At 46.5% G+C, this 15,737-nt stretch overlaps 1 protein-coding gene across 1 annotated transcript in view; it reads right to left on the bottom strand.

Annotated features, from left to right (window-relative positions):
* LOC128343775 (ceramide synthase 4-like) overlaps positions 1-7,756 on the bottom strand; it is a 33,969-nt gene extending 26,213 nt beyond the window's left edge. Inside the window, exon 1 of the mRNA XM_053293211.1 lies at positions 7,629-7,756. Coding sequence (XP_053149186.1) covers positions 7,629-7,718 — 90 coding nt within the window. The 5' untranslated portion in view covers positions 7,719-7,756. The remainder of the gene's footprint in view (positions 1-7,628) is intronic.
* Positions 7,757-15,737: the final 7,981 nt, after the last annotated feature.

Raw genomic sequence — 15,737 nt, 5'->3', positions numbered from 1 at the left:
GGTGCTAGATGGGGTTGTAAATACTGACACTCGGGGATTAAAGGGGAAGAAAGTGGAGTGCAGGCATATAAAACTTCCCTTTCCCTCCTGTAATGTTTCATTGAAATGCAACCAAACAGGTTCCTCCAAAGCAGGGATTCTCAACATGTGGGTCCCCAGATGTAATTGGACTTCAGCTCCCATAATTCCCAACCAAAGGCCACTGGGGCTGGGGATTATGGGAGTTGAAGTCCGATAACATCTGGGGACCCACACGTTGAGAAACCCTGCTCCAGAGGATGTGGACCGGGACTAATTTCATCTCTGAACAGTGAGGAAAGGTGGGGGAAGGGAGTGGAGAAAGAGGGTGGGAGGAAGAGGTCCAGAAATGGGGAGCAAGATGCATACCCCCAAAAGTTATTCCTTTGGGGTTCAGAACTTGGGAAAGCGCTCAAGCCCCGGAATTGCAAGCAACGGACGAGCAAGCTCGAGTCCCCTGGTCTAAAGGCGTGACATTGGTGGGAGACGGAGCTGCTAGAAATAGCACCTCTTTCCTTATCTCCTATGTGAGGAGGTTCTTGCTGGGGAGGAGGAAGTGGTGGTAAACAAAGCAGCCGGCAACCGACCCAGAGCAAGAGGAAGCAAGAGGGACCATGAGGCAGGCAGGCAGGCAGGCAGGCAGGGAGAGGGCTTCCGTTTTAAAATGGAAAAGGGGGAAAAAGCAGGGGTATGGGAAACAGAGGAGCTACATGTGGGAAAGAGGATGTTGTTGTTGTTGTTTTAACGAATGTAATGTGTGTTGTGGAGTGGAAGGAGGAAGAGGAGGAGCTTCCAGAGAAAGAAACATGTTCAGGGGGGAAATCCAAAGAGAGCTGGAATAAACAAGATTTTTAAAGGGAAGAAAGCTCTCTCCTTCAAGACTTTAGTCCAAGTAAACATCTGCTCTGCTGTTGCGCCCCCCCACCCCACCCTGGCAGCAGGTCTCTGTCCCACCCTGCTTGCTCTTCCAACGCCCATCTCCTCCAACTGATGTGTTTAGAAAACCAAAGAAACTCCATGTTTGCCCAGAATACCACATTCTAACTCAAAGTAACCCCAGCCCAGCTCAGGGACATCACGGTCTCTCATGATCAACGTCGTCATCTCTCACCACTAAATTGTATCTAAGAAACTTGGTTCTCACAAGGTTCTCACTGTTCTTTGCTGACAGTTAAGAAAACAGGATTTCACCAAATAAGGAGTAAGCACCAGATGAACAATGAATCATTCGCATGCGTACTAGATACTTAGTCCACCATTTTATTGCCACGTATACTATGTCTAGGGTGTCAGCATCCATTTTGTTGATTGTATAAAAGAAGAACCTCAGCTGTAACTTATTTGTATTCAATGTGGAGCAATTAGCCGTTGAATACCTTGCAACTGCAGTGCAATAAAAGCCTCTAAAGAATTCCTACTGAGTCTGTTTGATTGGCTGAAGGCGGACCCAGGGACGAACCGAATTCACATCAATTTGGTGCCGTGAGAGTCGGATGTGACCTCTGGGTGGACAGTCTGACCTGTCACGGGACGATGAAATCCAGCGCGCCCCACAGCGTTTTGTCTGTGGAGGATTCTCATAGCCCCGAGACATGCCAGTTGTTACAAACACGCCACATCTGGGAATCCAGGCAAGAGTGAATGAAAGTGTGAACAGAGTGAGTGAGCGAGACAGAGAGAGTGAAATCCAGAGACGTCTTTTGGTGAGTACCCGGTCCGCGCAGGGGCGAGGGGAAATTGCAGCCCGTGAAGGGGCAAACGAAGTCCGTGCAGGGACGAAATGGGGGGCGCTATGGGGAGTAGAAATAGCAAGTACACAAAATCTGAACGGGCTTCATGTACACCTTTAGAATGCATGTTGAAAAATTGGATGATTCTCACGGGAGGGGGAGGCGCCCTCAGAATGAGAGTTTTAAAACGCCTCAGTATGGAAGTTTGGACATATCATGAGCTCAGTAACATCCTTTTGCAATTGCTTTTATTTTATACACATACCGGTAAATTTTAATAACACCAATATGCACAGGCCTACCAAAGAAACCCCCGAATGATTGCCTTTTGCTAAAATCATGTTGTCTGTGTTCTCTTTCCAAGCTCAAACAGCTGCTAGCTGCTCTTGTGTTGCAAACAGTCTAAATTCTTGCTGCTACTGTAAGGAAGCCAAAAGATAACACTGTTCTTGCTGCAAAAAGTTTCTCCGAACAAAAGGCTGCTTTTGTTCTCTTTTTCTTTTTTCTCTCTCTCTTCAACTGCTTGCAGTTGGAAAGGAGGAAAGAAAATGGAGTTTGAAGGAATGCATATGTTGAAGTTCTGTGCAGGGAATTGCAGAGAAAAGACTAGAAGGAGACGTGAAAGGATTTTGGTTTGAAGTTGTTAACAAAACAAAAAGAAAATTGATTGAAAAGCACCTGTAAGTTGTAAGTTGTGATGTGGAAAGCTAATATGGAATTACAGATTGTTTTATGGATGACTGTGGTAAGCTGTTCTGTTTAAGCTACTTTCTTAACTGTGTTTATGGCTAACATTTTAAAAATGTTATAAAATTCTTTGTGACTCATATGAAATTTCTTTTGTTTAGTCCTTTGTTCTGTGAAATAGACAAGCCTCTGTGTGTGTGTGTGTGTGTGTGTGTGTGTGTGTGTGTGTGTGCGCATGTTTCTGAGCGGGAGCCCAAAGCTCTCCAACACCCATCAATCTTAACTCATCTCTGTGAAGATGAGGTTTCTGTTGTATTTGTGAATTTATTTATTCTAGTGACATGTCTTTTTCTGTAAACTGTTCCAGACCAAACTTGCTCTGACATTGAATTCCAAAATTAGCAGTTATTATATTAATTGAACATAAAATTGGTCATGGCCTGAGCAACAGGGGGAGCAACAGTCCCAGCTGGCCAACTGGAGGGCTGAATCTTTCCACCTCTGCAAAAGTGCTGCTTATGGCTGGCTGAATGCATTAGGCATAGGAGCAAGCTCTATTTCATTCATTCTTCTATCAAGTTGATTGTGATATTTCTGCCACTACTGAGTATCATAAGCCTTTATATGTTATGTTTACTGATTTCCTTGACATGGTCTATCTTTTTTCTGTGAGCTCAAAACCTTTCCCTAAACCGGAAGTTTCCCTTTCAAATTCTTTCTCACAACTGAGAGCTGATCTCTGATGAACAATGACAACTCCGTCCATTTCCAGATGGGAGGGGAAAAGAGGTTCTCTGTAAAGCAGTTTGTGTTCCAGCCAGTTAATTGTGGGTGAGAAGGAAAAATGGATTTTAAGATAAATTAGTTTAATTGTATTACTGTCATGTTTTTGCAAAATCTATGCAATATTTCTGCTAGCTGATTTTGATGTAAACTGAGAGCTAATGATCAAATGGTCTAAGGTTTAAATTTTTAAATTTGTCTCATCCACTAGCCCTGCTTTGCCTTCACAGTAGCTGAATCTTAAAATTCCAGATCCCAGACATGAGATTTGATGAAAGGAATTTTGTTTTGCCACTCCTGCAAGTGGAAGGGAGTTCCAAAGTACCGATTTGCAATTTACCTAGAAGACTTCCCAGTTTGAAAGGATCAAGCTTTGTGTGTTACTGTGAAACCCATACCCTGTTTTCACAGCTCCTGATGAGAGACTTGACTTTACTATCACAGGTTTCACCCCTCTGCAAGATTATGGACAATTTTTCTGATAACACCTTTTACTAAAGAGGCCTGAAAAAAGAGACACTTTGATTTGCTTCATTAGACATTAGGCCTCGTCCGGAAGTCTCAATCCTATTTCAACAAGGTATAGTATTTTGCCTGGGGGCATGGACTGTTTCTTTCTTATATAGGTTTTCCCCAGAAGATATTGTTACCCTACAAAGATGTCAAACCCCAAACCCTTACTTATTGGTCACTTGCTAAGTTATGAGGCTAAAGATGGAGAACTGGAACACCACAACTATCTACATGTGACCTAGATGAAGATCCCAAAGCCAGATGTTACTGACGAATCACCCCTTTATGGAGAATGAAGTCAGGTATACTGGATGGAGATTGATTGCCCTGACAAAGGCCTGTAAGTATGATTGTCAGCCAATGTGGTGCAGTGGTTAGAGTGCTGGACTAGGACCGGGGAAACCCGAGTCCAGACCCTCATTCAGCCATGACACTTGCTGGGTGACACAGAGCCTGCCACTCAAATGATTTGGCCTGCCTCGCAGGGTTGTTGTAAGGAGGAAGAACAGGATACAGAAGAGAATGTGAGATGCCACATGGAAACTGGACTTTGTTAGCAGTTACCTCCCGTTTATTCTTAGGCTAAAGTGGGGGAAACGAGCAAAAGAAGCAGGCATGGAAAATGTGTTTGCAACAGGGGAGAGGAGATTCCTAGAGCTGCTGCATGCGACCTGCCCGGAAATCTGCCCCTCCCTCAGAGAGGTCCCGGGCTTCTGAGCAGGATGGAGGAAGAAGATGGCCAGAAGATCCACACTTACTTCTTGCTTTGCTCAGTTTGCAGGCAGTGTGGTGGAGGGCAACGGGGGGTGGGGGATGAACGAGTAAGTCAACCAGCCAGCTGTAGCACAGAGATGAAGGACAGCATACACGTAGCACACTAACGCCCAGCAGCAGCAGCAGCAACTTGCTTCCCACTACTGCTAGTCCCTCCTGACCTAGGTCCCAATGCACGTGGTCGTGCTACAGGCATGCGTGTTGGGTGTGCAGCTACAAATGACCGGCGGTGGGGGAGGGTGAGCAGCCCGCTGCCCAATCAGCAGGGGCGCATGCTCTCCCACCCGCCAATGGGAGTGCCCGCCTGCCACCTCACTGAGTGAGTGGGGAGCATGGGGTGAGGGGTGCTGTGGGTTAGGGGGCGCCCAGAGACAGTGGCAGTGCCCTGCCCGGCGGTGGCGCCCGCTGGCTTCTTGTTAAAAAAAGGTGTTTTGGGGGGAAATTTTTTTTTTTGGAAAAGGAAATTTTTGGTGGTGGGAGGGGGCGTGGTGGGGCAAGGCAATTGCGCCCCCCTCAAGTGGTGCCTAGGGCACGTGCCCTGGCTGCCCCACCCTGGTTCCGCCCCTGAGGCCTGAGGCCTCTCAAGACCAGTTGCAGGGGAGCAACAGCAAGAGAGAGGACATGCCCTCACCTCCTGCCTGTGGGCTTCTCAGAGGTATCTGGTGGGCCACTGAGTGAAACAGGATGCTGGACTCAATGGGCTTTCTTGGGCCTGATCCAGCAGGACAGTTCCTCTGTTCTTATGACAGATAAAAAAGGGACATGCCAGATTTCTGTCATCTCAGCAAGTCATCTGAGCAATTCTGATTTTCATCTCAAAAACCCACTGTTCTCTACAGTAGGAAATGGTGCATTTCCAAGTGGGCATGGTGCTTTATGATCAAGGTCAGCTGACCACAAATGGTGCAAATTGCCAGCAAATTGGCTTCTGTACAGCACATCACATGACATCAGTGCCACTGTTCTAAGCGGAAAAGTTAGGAAATGCTTTGCAGGAGCAAAGGTTGTTTTGGCGATACGTTGAACTGAAGATTTAGCCGGTGGATTTTTAAAGTTCTAAAACATTAGAAAAATAGTATTTTTAAGCCCGTTATAATAACGGGCCCTAGCTCCCCCCCCCCTTTAAGCGTTCTTCCTTTCTATTGCTTTTTTTTTGTCCCTGTCTCTCTTCCTTTCTCTCCTTTCCTTCCTTTTCTTGTTCTCCTTTTCCTTCTATATTTTTTTTGTTTTGTTTTTTATATGTTTTATTCTCTTCGTTATCTTTTTCTCTCTTCTTTCTATAATGGGTGTGTTCTGTGGGGTTTGTGTGTGTGTGTGTGTTTTCCTTTTTCTCTTTTTCTATCTTTTGTTTTTTCCCTTTGTTCTTCACTTTTATCTCTCTTATTTTCCCTTCCTCTCTCTTTATTTTGTTCTTTTCTTTCCCATCTCTCTCTTTTCTCTGTTTTTCCTTCTTTATTTCTTTTCTTTTCTCTATTGTTCTGTCTCCCTCCCTCATTCCTTGTTTTGTCTTTTGCTGTCTATTTTTTTTGTCTGTCTCTCTCTCTCTCTTTCTCTCTGTCTTTGTTTTGCACACCCATTGGGAAAAATGAGAGTACCATCACAATTAGAATTATGCACTGCTTAGTGGCCCCAGAGTGGTTGCACTTTGGAGTGGCTTGCAAGCAGTACACGCACATCTCAGAGCTGTGGATCTCTGCGCAGTATGCAAAGTAGTATTGGAAAGTTCTATAATTTTGAACAATTACAGTCATCTTCACAAATAGTAAATAATTAAGCAAAGGGTGGGTGTGTGCTTGTGTGGTACTCCCCCTCCCCCCTCCCCACAGTATTAAAGTCCAGATCGTCCCATGGAAATGGTGCCGTTGCCGCCTGCTCCGCTGCCCTCCCGGCCGCCCTTCCTCCGAAGGTCTGGAATATTTTTCCGGGCGCAATTGGCCCACGGAGCCGTCACCACTGTCTTCCCGGCCGCTCTCCCATGAGGAGAGTCCTTCGCCCAAGAACTGCCTCATGTCAGTGGGAGAGAGGTGCTCGCAAGCAGAGCTCCTCTCTCTTGCAAAGCCTCTGCCCGTACTGTCAGTTTGGACGCAAAGGACGCCTATTGCGTCCTTCACGGCCAGAGTGTCAGTTCGGGCAGAGCCGTTGCAAAGAGAGGAGCTCTGCTTGCGAGCTCCTCTTTTTCTCTTTAATGCAGTAGCTTTCAGCCCAACGGACATGGCCAGGGTAAGGAGGACTCGGGAGGGAGGGAGGAGGACTCGGGAGGGAGGGCGGGCGGCCATCGGCAGTATTTGGGTGGAAATGGCCGCCCGTGGGGCTGTGAAAGGAGGACCGGGGACGCAGGAGTCGGGAAGGAGGGCGGGTGGGGGGCCAGCGGCAACATTTGGATTGAAGTGGCCGCCCGTGGGGGCTTGAAAAGAGGACCGGGGATTGGGCCGAAATGGCCGCCGGTGGGTCCGGGACGGTGGTGGCGGGCGGGCGGGCAGCGATTGGCCCGTAATGGGCGCCCGTGGGGCCGCGGCGAGAGGTCGGGTGTTTGCTGGCTAATGGCCGCCCGTGGCTTTGGGACACTGGTGTCTGCGGTCCTGTGTCCCTTGGGCTGTTCTGGACCTGCGCTTCGCGCAGGCCCAGAACAGCCCAAGGAGGCAGGGACGCAGATCCCGAGCGTTCCAAGGCCACGGCCACTCACTTAGCCTTTTATTATATAGGATAGCCCCACACCATTCCGCCCCACCCTCGAATGTGTCTTGGAGAAGAGATTATTTTGGTTCCAGTTCAAAACTTTGAACGGAAACTTGGAAGACGGCTTTTTTAAAGCTTTGAAACGTTAGAAAATAGTTCCCTCCCAGCTGGATGTATTGTAACATGAGGTTTAGGATTCAAGACACCACAAATACTCTTTCAACCAGACATGTTAATGTTTAATGGATATTTCCCCCTCCGTTATTGCCAGTGATTTCTGCTGCTGCATGCAGAGAGGATACAAAACCATCCCCTAATATCAGAAACCATGCTGCTCTCCCGATCTCTATTGTGGGTTAAATAGGAGGGCTGACCATGCTGAACCCCCAGACTCCCCCCAGGGGAAGAGCAGGGCCTTGCAGGGTGTGGGTGGGTGGGTGAGCTCACCTCTTTGGGGCTCCTGTGGTGTGCAGCGTAGAAAGCCTCCAGCACAGGGTTGGGAGAAGCTTTCCTTAGCAGCTTCTCCTTCAGCCCCATCTTTTGGCTCAGGGGCACAGCTACGAACCTTCAAGAGAGAAGAAAGAGGGTCAGCAACGGGGCACTCTCTGGATAGGTCTAGGCCCGATGCCTGTTTTCTCTGGCAGAACCCAGCCACCAGACACGTGGTGCCAACGCAGAGAAAAGAGTATCTCTGAGCATATGTGAATAGCTTTTGCCTCCCCACTAGAGCCACCACAAAAATAACCTTTTTGAGAAACAGTTTTGGCACACTGGTTTCTGAACATGTGAAGCAGGAACAGGTGCCTCTGAGCATGTGCAGAGTGCAGCACCACAGCTAGTTTCTCTACACGATTGGAATTAGTGTAGAGCTTATGCTAACAGAACTTCCAGGTGCAGGAGGACCTCGATATTCGTAGGAGCTCCATTCCTGGCTGCAACTGTGGATAAGGAAACTGCGAATATCAAGTCATTGGGGGCTATGGGATTGCAGGCGTTAGGCTCCCAGTCGTCGGCAAAATAATTGAAAATGACCAAAAATCAATCAAATTTTTTAGGGGGGGAGGAATTGTGGGGAAAGTGCCTTACAGTGCTTGCTAGTCCCCTGAGTTGAACTGTGCCCTGGAAATTGCCCAAGAATCATAGGTTTTTCCTTTAAAAACAAAACAAAAAACCAGAGCCATTTTGAGGCTCCCAAACAGAAAACAGAGGCCGAAAATGACCTCTGCAATCATTTCCAGCCACCCGTGACCTGCGGATATGCAAGGCCGGTGTGTCCCCCCCACACCACTTCCCCCTGCATATGCTGAGGTTGGGTGTCTTTTACCCAACCGTGGATACGCGAATCCGTAGATACGCGAATGTGCAGACATAGAGGTCCTCCTGTAGTTGATAAGCTGGGGATTGCACAAGGTTTTTGCTATCCGGCAGTTTCAAAACATCAAACAGTGTGTGTGTGTGTGTGTGTGTGTGTGTGTGTAGAGAGAGAGAGAAAGAGAGAGAATATGTTTGTTTATGCAAAATGAAGTCATACTTCCCGATTAACCACCGATACCAAATTTTACATAAACAATACTGCCACTTAAATTAGCGGGATGCACTACTTTTCACACCAGAATATGCTGGATGAAAGATGTAAATAATGATTTTTTTTTAATTTTTAGAAGAAATTCTGAATATAATCATATTTGAACTTTTATAGTTCTCAATAATCAGATCGATAATTCAAAAATGACATCATGGCCAAGAGGACCAGAAGATCTTTCTAAGATTTAAATTTACTATGTGTGGTAATTATTCAGTAATTGGGGTTTAGGTTAGCCAGACCATCACCGCCTCCTAGATCAGACCCAAGATCCGTCAGGTCCACCCTCTCCTTCCCCCCAGCTGTTTCCAGGAAGTCCACAAGCCAGGCATGAAGGAAACAGCTCTCTACGCTTTGGCCCTAGCAAAAAGTGTTCCAGGTACACTGCCTCTGAACCTGGAGGCTCTTTAACTGCTATGGGGCAGAGCCAATGAAAGGGAACTGGACTTGCCTTTCAAAGATGAACCGCAGGCCGATGAGGAGAAGGGCACCGGGGAGGCTGACCAGGAGGTGCTGGGGCTGAGGGTAGCGGGTCTCCTCCGTCTCTTTCATGTCCTCCCAGGTGATCCCTGGAGGCAGCCAGTATTCATGCTGCCAAAGCCAAGCAGTCAACGGCAGTGTCATCCTAGGGAGAAAAGAGAAGGCGGTGAGATAAGGAAGCCTCTCCGGCAAATGGACACGGAGAAATGAAAGCTGGAAGTTTAGGGATGAGCTTTTAAGGAACACAGATGGATCCAAGGCATTGGCGCGTTTCCAGGAGCTTACACAACAGTCCCGAAGTGCCAAAACTGACATCAAAAGGTGGGAAAAATGCATCTCTGATTCCTTCCCCACCCTCTCCAAAATCCAAAGGACTGCCAGCAGACAAGGGTGCCAACCGAAAGGGTGCTGATTTCTTCCCTAAACATTTAGCTGATGACCCAAATCAGGTATTCCTATCACATTTTAACCCCCAACTTTCTACAAAGAGCTCAGGGTGTTGCCAACAGTTCTTCCCTCTCTTTGTTTTGGCTCCACAACAACCCTGTGAGGTGGGTAGGTGGAAGATCCAGTGGTTGGCCCAAGTCACTCTTTGAGCTCCTGGGCCAAAGTGACCAGACCCGATGAACAACTGGCCACACCTTGATGCACTTCATTGATTTATTTTTACCTTTATATCCTGCTCTTTCTTATTTATTTTTACTTATATCTGCCACTTCCCCCTCCAGTCTCACTGCTGCCACCAAGACTCAACAGCCAGTTTTTGTGTTCTGCTCTCCTTTAATTTTTTTTCATTTATTTATAAGAAAATAAAAAGAAAGAACATGGTTACATTGTCATCTCTTGAACTTCCAGTGGTTACATATGACATTATACATCTGACAATCCAAAGTTCCACTTCCACCCTTTGCCAACCTTCCCCCTCACATCAGGTATTATAAAGAGATAGAAATGATGCGCTTGTTTATATTTAGAATTTGTTGCACCTTAAAGTGAGTTTCCCCCCGCAAATTGTTGTGCTTTGCCACAAGTCCACCACATATGATAGAATGTCCCAGCATGATTCTTGCATTTCGAACAGTCTCCCGAGTAATTACTGTCCCTTACTAATGGTTGTAGGAGTAATGTACCAACAAAAATACATTTTGTACCAATTTTCTCTTAGGGTGCTATTTGCTGTAAATTTTATATTCACATCCCATGGATGTTCCCATGATTGAATATCAATTGTCCTGTTTAAATTTTGCATCCACTTAATCATACAGTCTTTAATCTGTTCTGTTTCTGAATCGTATTTCAGCAGCAACTTGTATATCAATCCCAATAAATGATCAATGTTTTTGGTTATTAGTAATACTTCAAATTCTGTTAAATCTCTGAGCTTATCACCTTGTCTTTGTATTTCTTTCTGCACTATAGAACTAATTTGTAAATATTGAAACCATGAAGGTTCCTCGGACCATTCCAAAGTAAGAGTTGGAATAGGTTTAGGTTTTGTTTTTCCAATAGTTAGACTTTGCATACTATATCCTTCTCTCTCCAAGAATCAAACTTATTAGATTTTTCTTTATGGGAAAAAAGGGTTTTGCTCTCCTAAGAGTCTCTTCAGGCCTGGCTTGTCTGGTGCGGCTCAGGAGTCAATCAACTATAGGCATATGAAACAGATTTCCGGACTGTTTGTTGCTTGTCATAGGCCTGATCTGGTCTTTTGCTGGGATCAGGGAGGGGCCCATGGGCGGGGACTCTTATGGTTGCCCCATTGTCATGGATGGGCCGCCATCAGCTCAAGGTTGGATTCACAGTCACAACCCACCTCTGCAGGGGTGGAGGATGGCTTTCGATTAGGGATGTGCGTTTCGTTTCGGATACAAAACGTTTTGTGCACAAAACAGGCCATTTCAGCTGTTTTGTAGCCAAAACAAAACACCCAATGCTTAAAACAGAAAATTTTGTAGCCAAAACAAAACGTCCCTGTTTCGGAAACAAAACGTTTTGTTGTTCGGCTGTTTTGCAACTCCATTTTGCAATCACAAAAAATCTTTCTCCTTCAGTCTCCATTTTGAGTTTTGACATCTGTTTGAATTTCCGGCCCTTCCAGCCTGCAGATTGGCCAGCAGGGGAGCGCGGGGTCTGGGGTTGGGGAGCGCAGTGCGGGGTCTGGGGTGGCAGCAGGGGAGCACGGGGCTTTGGGTTTGCAGCAGGGGAGCACAGGCTCTGGGTTGCAGCAGTGGAGCATGGGCTTTGGGGGTGCAGCAGTGGAGCATGGGCTTTGGGGGTGCAGCCATTGAATTTAAAAATTTATGTGTGGTGTTTGTTGTTAGTTGTTGTTTCACACTCTTGTGTGTGGATAAATTGCATTTCTGGGGGGGGGGGATGTCAATGTGCGTGACCAAAACTTGTTCTTTGCACAGCTCTGCAGGTGTTGTAGATGTGTGATGTTGATGTTATTTTGGAAGGGGAAGAGTGGGTTGGGTGGTAGTGCCCCAATGGGTGCCTGCTACCACCTAGGTTTCAGAGTGACTGGGCAAAGGGCTCAATATTATTTGATTTTTGAAGTGAAGTTTACTCTTTCCCCCCATAGTGAAGAATGGCCACTTGGGTGGCCCAGAGAGAGTGGTGGCATAGTGAACATAGGGTGCCAACCACCCCCATGGCTTGATAACCCATGGTGTACTGGGTTCTGTTGTTTTGGAAGTGTTCTGAGTGTAGATTCTATGGTTGCATATGAGATTTTCAATGAGAAACCATGAATCCACTCTCATTTGCTACTGCTACTAGCAAAAAAAAAAAATCTTAAAGACACATAAACTTAAAAAAAAAATTTAAATCAACCCTTTGCCCATTTTTGGGGGAAATTGGGGTGGTAGCCTCCACCCATTAGGCACTACCACCCCACCCCACTCTTTTGACCCCAAGACCAATTTTTCCAATCAAATTCGGATTCAGATTTGGATAAATTTGGATCCAAATCGAATCTGGGCTGATTCGGATGGGTCAGATTCGGACACAAATCGAAATGGGGTGTTTCGATTTGGGTACAAATCGAATCACAAAAAAATCGTTTCGTGCACACCCCTACTTTCGATACCATCAACCATGGGTTTTTTTGGTTTTTTTTGGATCACCTTGTGGATCTGGGAACACGAGGCGCTACCTTGCAATGGTTCCATTTCTATTTCTTGGGAAGATTCCAGATGGGTGTCACTTGGGAGACCATTGCTCTTGGAAATGGGAGCTTTTACATGGAGGCCCCCAGGGCTCCATCCTGTCTCCAATGCGTAAAAAAACACACACACACACAAATCTACATAATCTCATAAGGAGATTTGGTGCAGATTTTGAAAACAACCCAACCGCTGGATAAAAACACGTTTTTGAGGCCCTCTCGAAGGCCACCAAAAGTGTTAGGCCTTGTATTTCAGCAGGGACTTTGTCACCACCAGACAAGCCAGCGGCAGCTGGAGGCAAATCTTCCCAGATGGCCTTAATGAGTGGTGGGGCTAATGCAGAAGAAGCCGTTCCCTTAGGTTAACTGGTTCTGAGCCATTTAGAACTGTGAAGGTCCTCACCAGCACTTTGTGTCTGGCCCAGAAACTAGTGCAGTAGTTGTAAAAAATGAGCACTATGGTTTCTTGGGATGGCCTCGGAGACCAATCTGGTTGCCAAATCTGAACTGACGTTTCCGAACGTGTATAGGCAGCCCTACATAGGGCACACTGGAGTAATCAGACCTAGAGTGCACCCCTGTTTGAAGTTCATTCTCTTCGAGGAATGGATGCAGCTGTTGTATCAGCCAAAGCTGATGGAAAACGCTGCTGGTCACTGCCTCAGCCTGAAATAGAAGAGTGGGACTTGCATCCAGGAGCACTCCCAAATAGGGATGTGCACGGAACCGCGCCTCTGCAGTTCGAAGGCAGAGGGGGTGCCTCTTTAAGGGCGGGGGAGGGTGCACGCACCCCTCCCACCGCTTCCCCCCCCCGCCAAAGCTCGTTACTTTGAAAAACCTTCAGGGTGGCAGCGTACCTCTCTGCTGCCCCGTTGCCCCTCCTCGGCTGGAAGTACTGGGTATGCATGACTCATCAGCAACTTCCCATCATATCTGCTAAAAAACCCGATGCCGGCCTGGTGTCCCAGCCACGCCCCCTGTGTCTGACGTCAGACGCAGGGGGCATAGCTTTGCTTGCAAATGGGCCTGTTTGCAGGCAAAATCTCTGGGCATCCCATGTTCATGGTGTGGTTGGATCAGCCCTCCCTGCCTTTTAGGGTTAGTTATCATTAAGAATATCTATAGGCCACTTTTTAAACAAAAAGTTCTCAAAATGGTGTGTATGAGCTTAAAACGACAACCACACCCTTCTTCATCCCATCTCTGCAGGCAGCAATGGTGGCTTCAGCAGGACCTGGAAATGCTGAGAAGGTTCTCCTGTGAATTTTCAGCCTTTCCCCTCTAGAGTGTACCACGGACAGACCTGCATAACATCGTAGGATCATTTTGTTGGAAAGTTAAAGGACTTTGCGCTGTCTCTTTGCCTCAGACAGTGGAGGACAGACTAGTAAGTCAGAGGGCTAGAGGGTCAAGACATTGGTCATCCCTTCTCCACTGCTCTGATGCTATCCCTTTGAAATGTAGGTTGCTAATCTCAGGGACTCAACTTCCTCCTTCTTCCTCTCTCTCTTGCTATCTGCCCGCCTACCTTGCAACATGGCAAGTTCCTCTCCCTGCACCAAATGTGCAGAGAGGATGAGAATCCATCTGCATCTAGATAGATAGATAGATTAGAGATCCTAAATCCTCACTTTCCTATCTAGAATGGAGTTCCTTAATAAATGCCTTTTATATTGATTTGAAACTATGAATTGGCTCCAGGTTACTTTACTCTCAGCACACACGCATGCCTAACTAATCTACCACTGTGTTGTGCCTCTGTGCACTCTGCTATATTGAGAAAGGGATTCTCTCACCACAGAGAATTTCCAACAGGTTATGGGAGCCCAGTATTTTGAGCTTCGTGTGCTGCAACTAGAGAGTTAGGTTTGTTCCAGGAGATCCATTGAGATCTAGCGTGGACACTTTGAATGTGCTAATCTACAGCAACTGCCTTTTGGAGCCGGTGAGGATGGCTACATACCTAGAAGGGAAACTCAGGCTTACTATCCTGGATGTGGACAACTACTTGGAATGGAAAACCAGATTGAGGATTGCACTGAAAGCAGAAGGACTACATAACGTTATTGAAGGGGACCCCCCGCCAGAAGGATCCACAAATGATGAAAAGACTGCCAGGCAAAATTGGGTCATCAAAGACGCAAGATCACAAGCTTTGATTACAGCTTCTGTGAGTAAAAATTACCTTTTTGCTATTTGTAATCTTGGAACCTCAGAGGAAATGCTAAGCAAGCTAGATTCCTTGCATATGAAAAAAGGGTGGGCATACACCTTTAATTTACGAAAGAAAATGCAAGATCTCCAATATAAAGAGGGGGACTGCTTTTCTACTTTTGTGGGAACTTTGGAAGATTTCTTTTTTCAATTTAGAGAGGCAGGAGAACGATTTTCAGACAGTCAGAGGCTAGAAGCTCTGTTCCTGAGCATGCCTCCCAGCTATAGCAGTATAATCGGCCAATTGGAAACCCACACCAATCTAAGCTTTGAAAAGGCTGTGGAGACGTTATCCTCTGAAACAAGCAGAAGGAGAATTTTGAATTCATGCTGTGAAAGTGAATTGGCAAGCAACTTTGCTCTTAAAGCAACAATTGATCATTCCAGGTGAAACTCGAGATGGGCTCACATTCTAAAAATAAATAAATAAATAAGACACACACCAGCAACAGTCACTGGAAGTACTGTGCTGGAGGTGGATAGGGCCAGTTACTCTCCCCCTGCTAAATAAAGAGAATCACCACAGTAAAAGGTGCCTCTTTGCCCAGTTAGCAGGGGTTAAAGAAAAAGAAGAAACCCCAAACAACAACAACAACCCACCAATTTACCAAGACCTTGCTTAGTGTTGGAAGTTAAAGGACTTTGCGCTGTCTCTTTGCCTCAGACAGTGGAGGACAGACTAGTGGGTCAGTGGGCTAGAGAGCCAAGACATTGGTCATCCCTTCTCCACTGCTCTGATGCTATCCCTTTGAAATGTAGATTGCTACTCTTAGGGGATTCAAACTTCCTTCCTCTCTCTCTCTTCCCTACCTGGCCTCCTACCTTGCAACATGGCAAGCCTCTCTCCCTGCACCATATGTGCAGAGAGGATGCAGAATCCATCTGCATCCAGCTAGATAGATAGATTAGAGATCCTAAATCCTCACTTTCCTATCTAGAATGGAGTTCCTTAATAAATGCCTTTTATATTGATTTGAAACTATGAATTGGCTCCAGGTTACTTTACTCTCAGCATACACGCATGCCTAACTAAACTACCGCTGTGTTGTGCCTCTGTGCACTCTGCTATAATGAGAAAGGGATTCTCTCACCACAGAGAATTTCCAACAGGGAG

This window comes from Hemicordylus capensis, chromosome 2 (genome assembly GCF_027244095.1).
Source record: "Hemicordylus capensis ecotype Gifberg chromosome 2, rHemCap1.1.pri, whole genome shotgun sequence".
NCBI classification, from domain to species: Eukaryota; Metazoa; Chordata; class Lepidosauria; order Squamata; family Cordylidae; genus Hemicordylus; species Hemicordylus capensis.
Note: the sequence above shows the minus strand (reverse complement) of the source record. Positions and strands in the feature narration are given on the sequence as shown.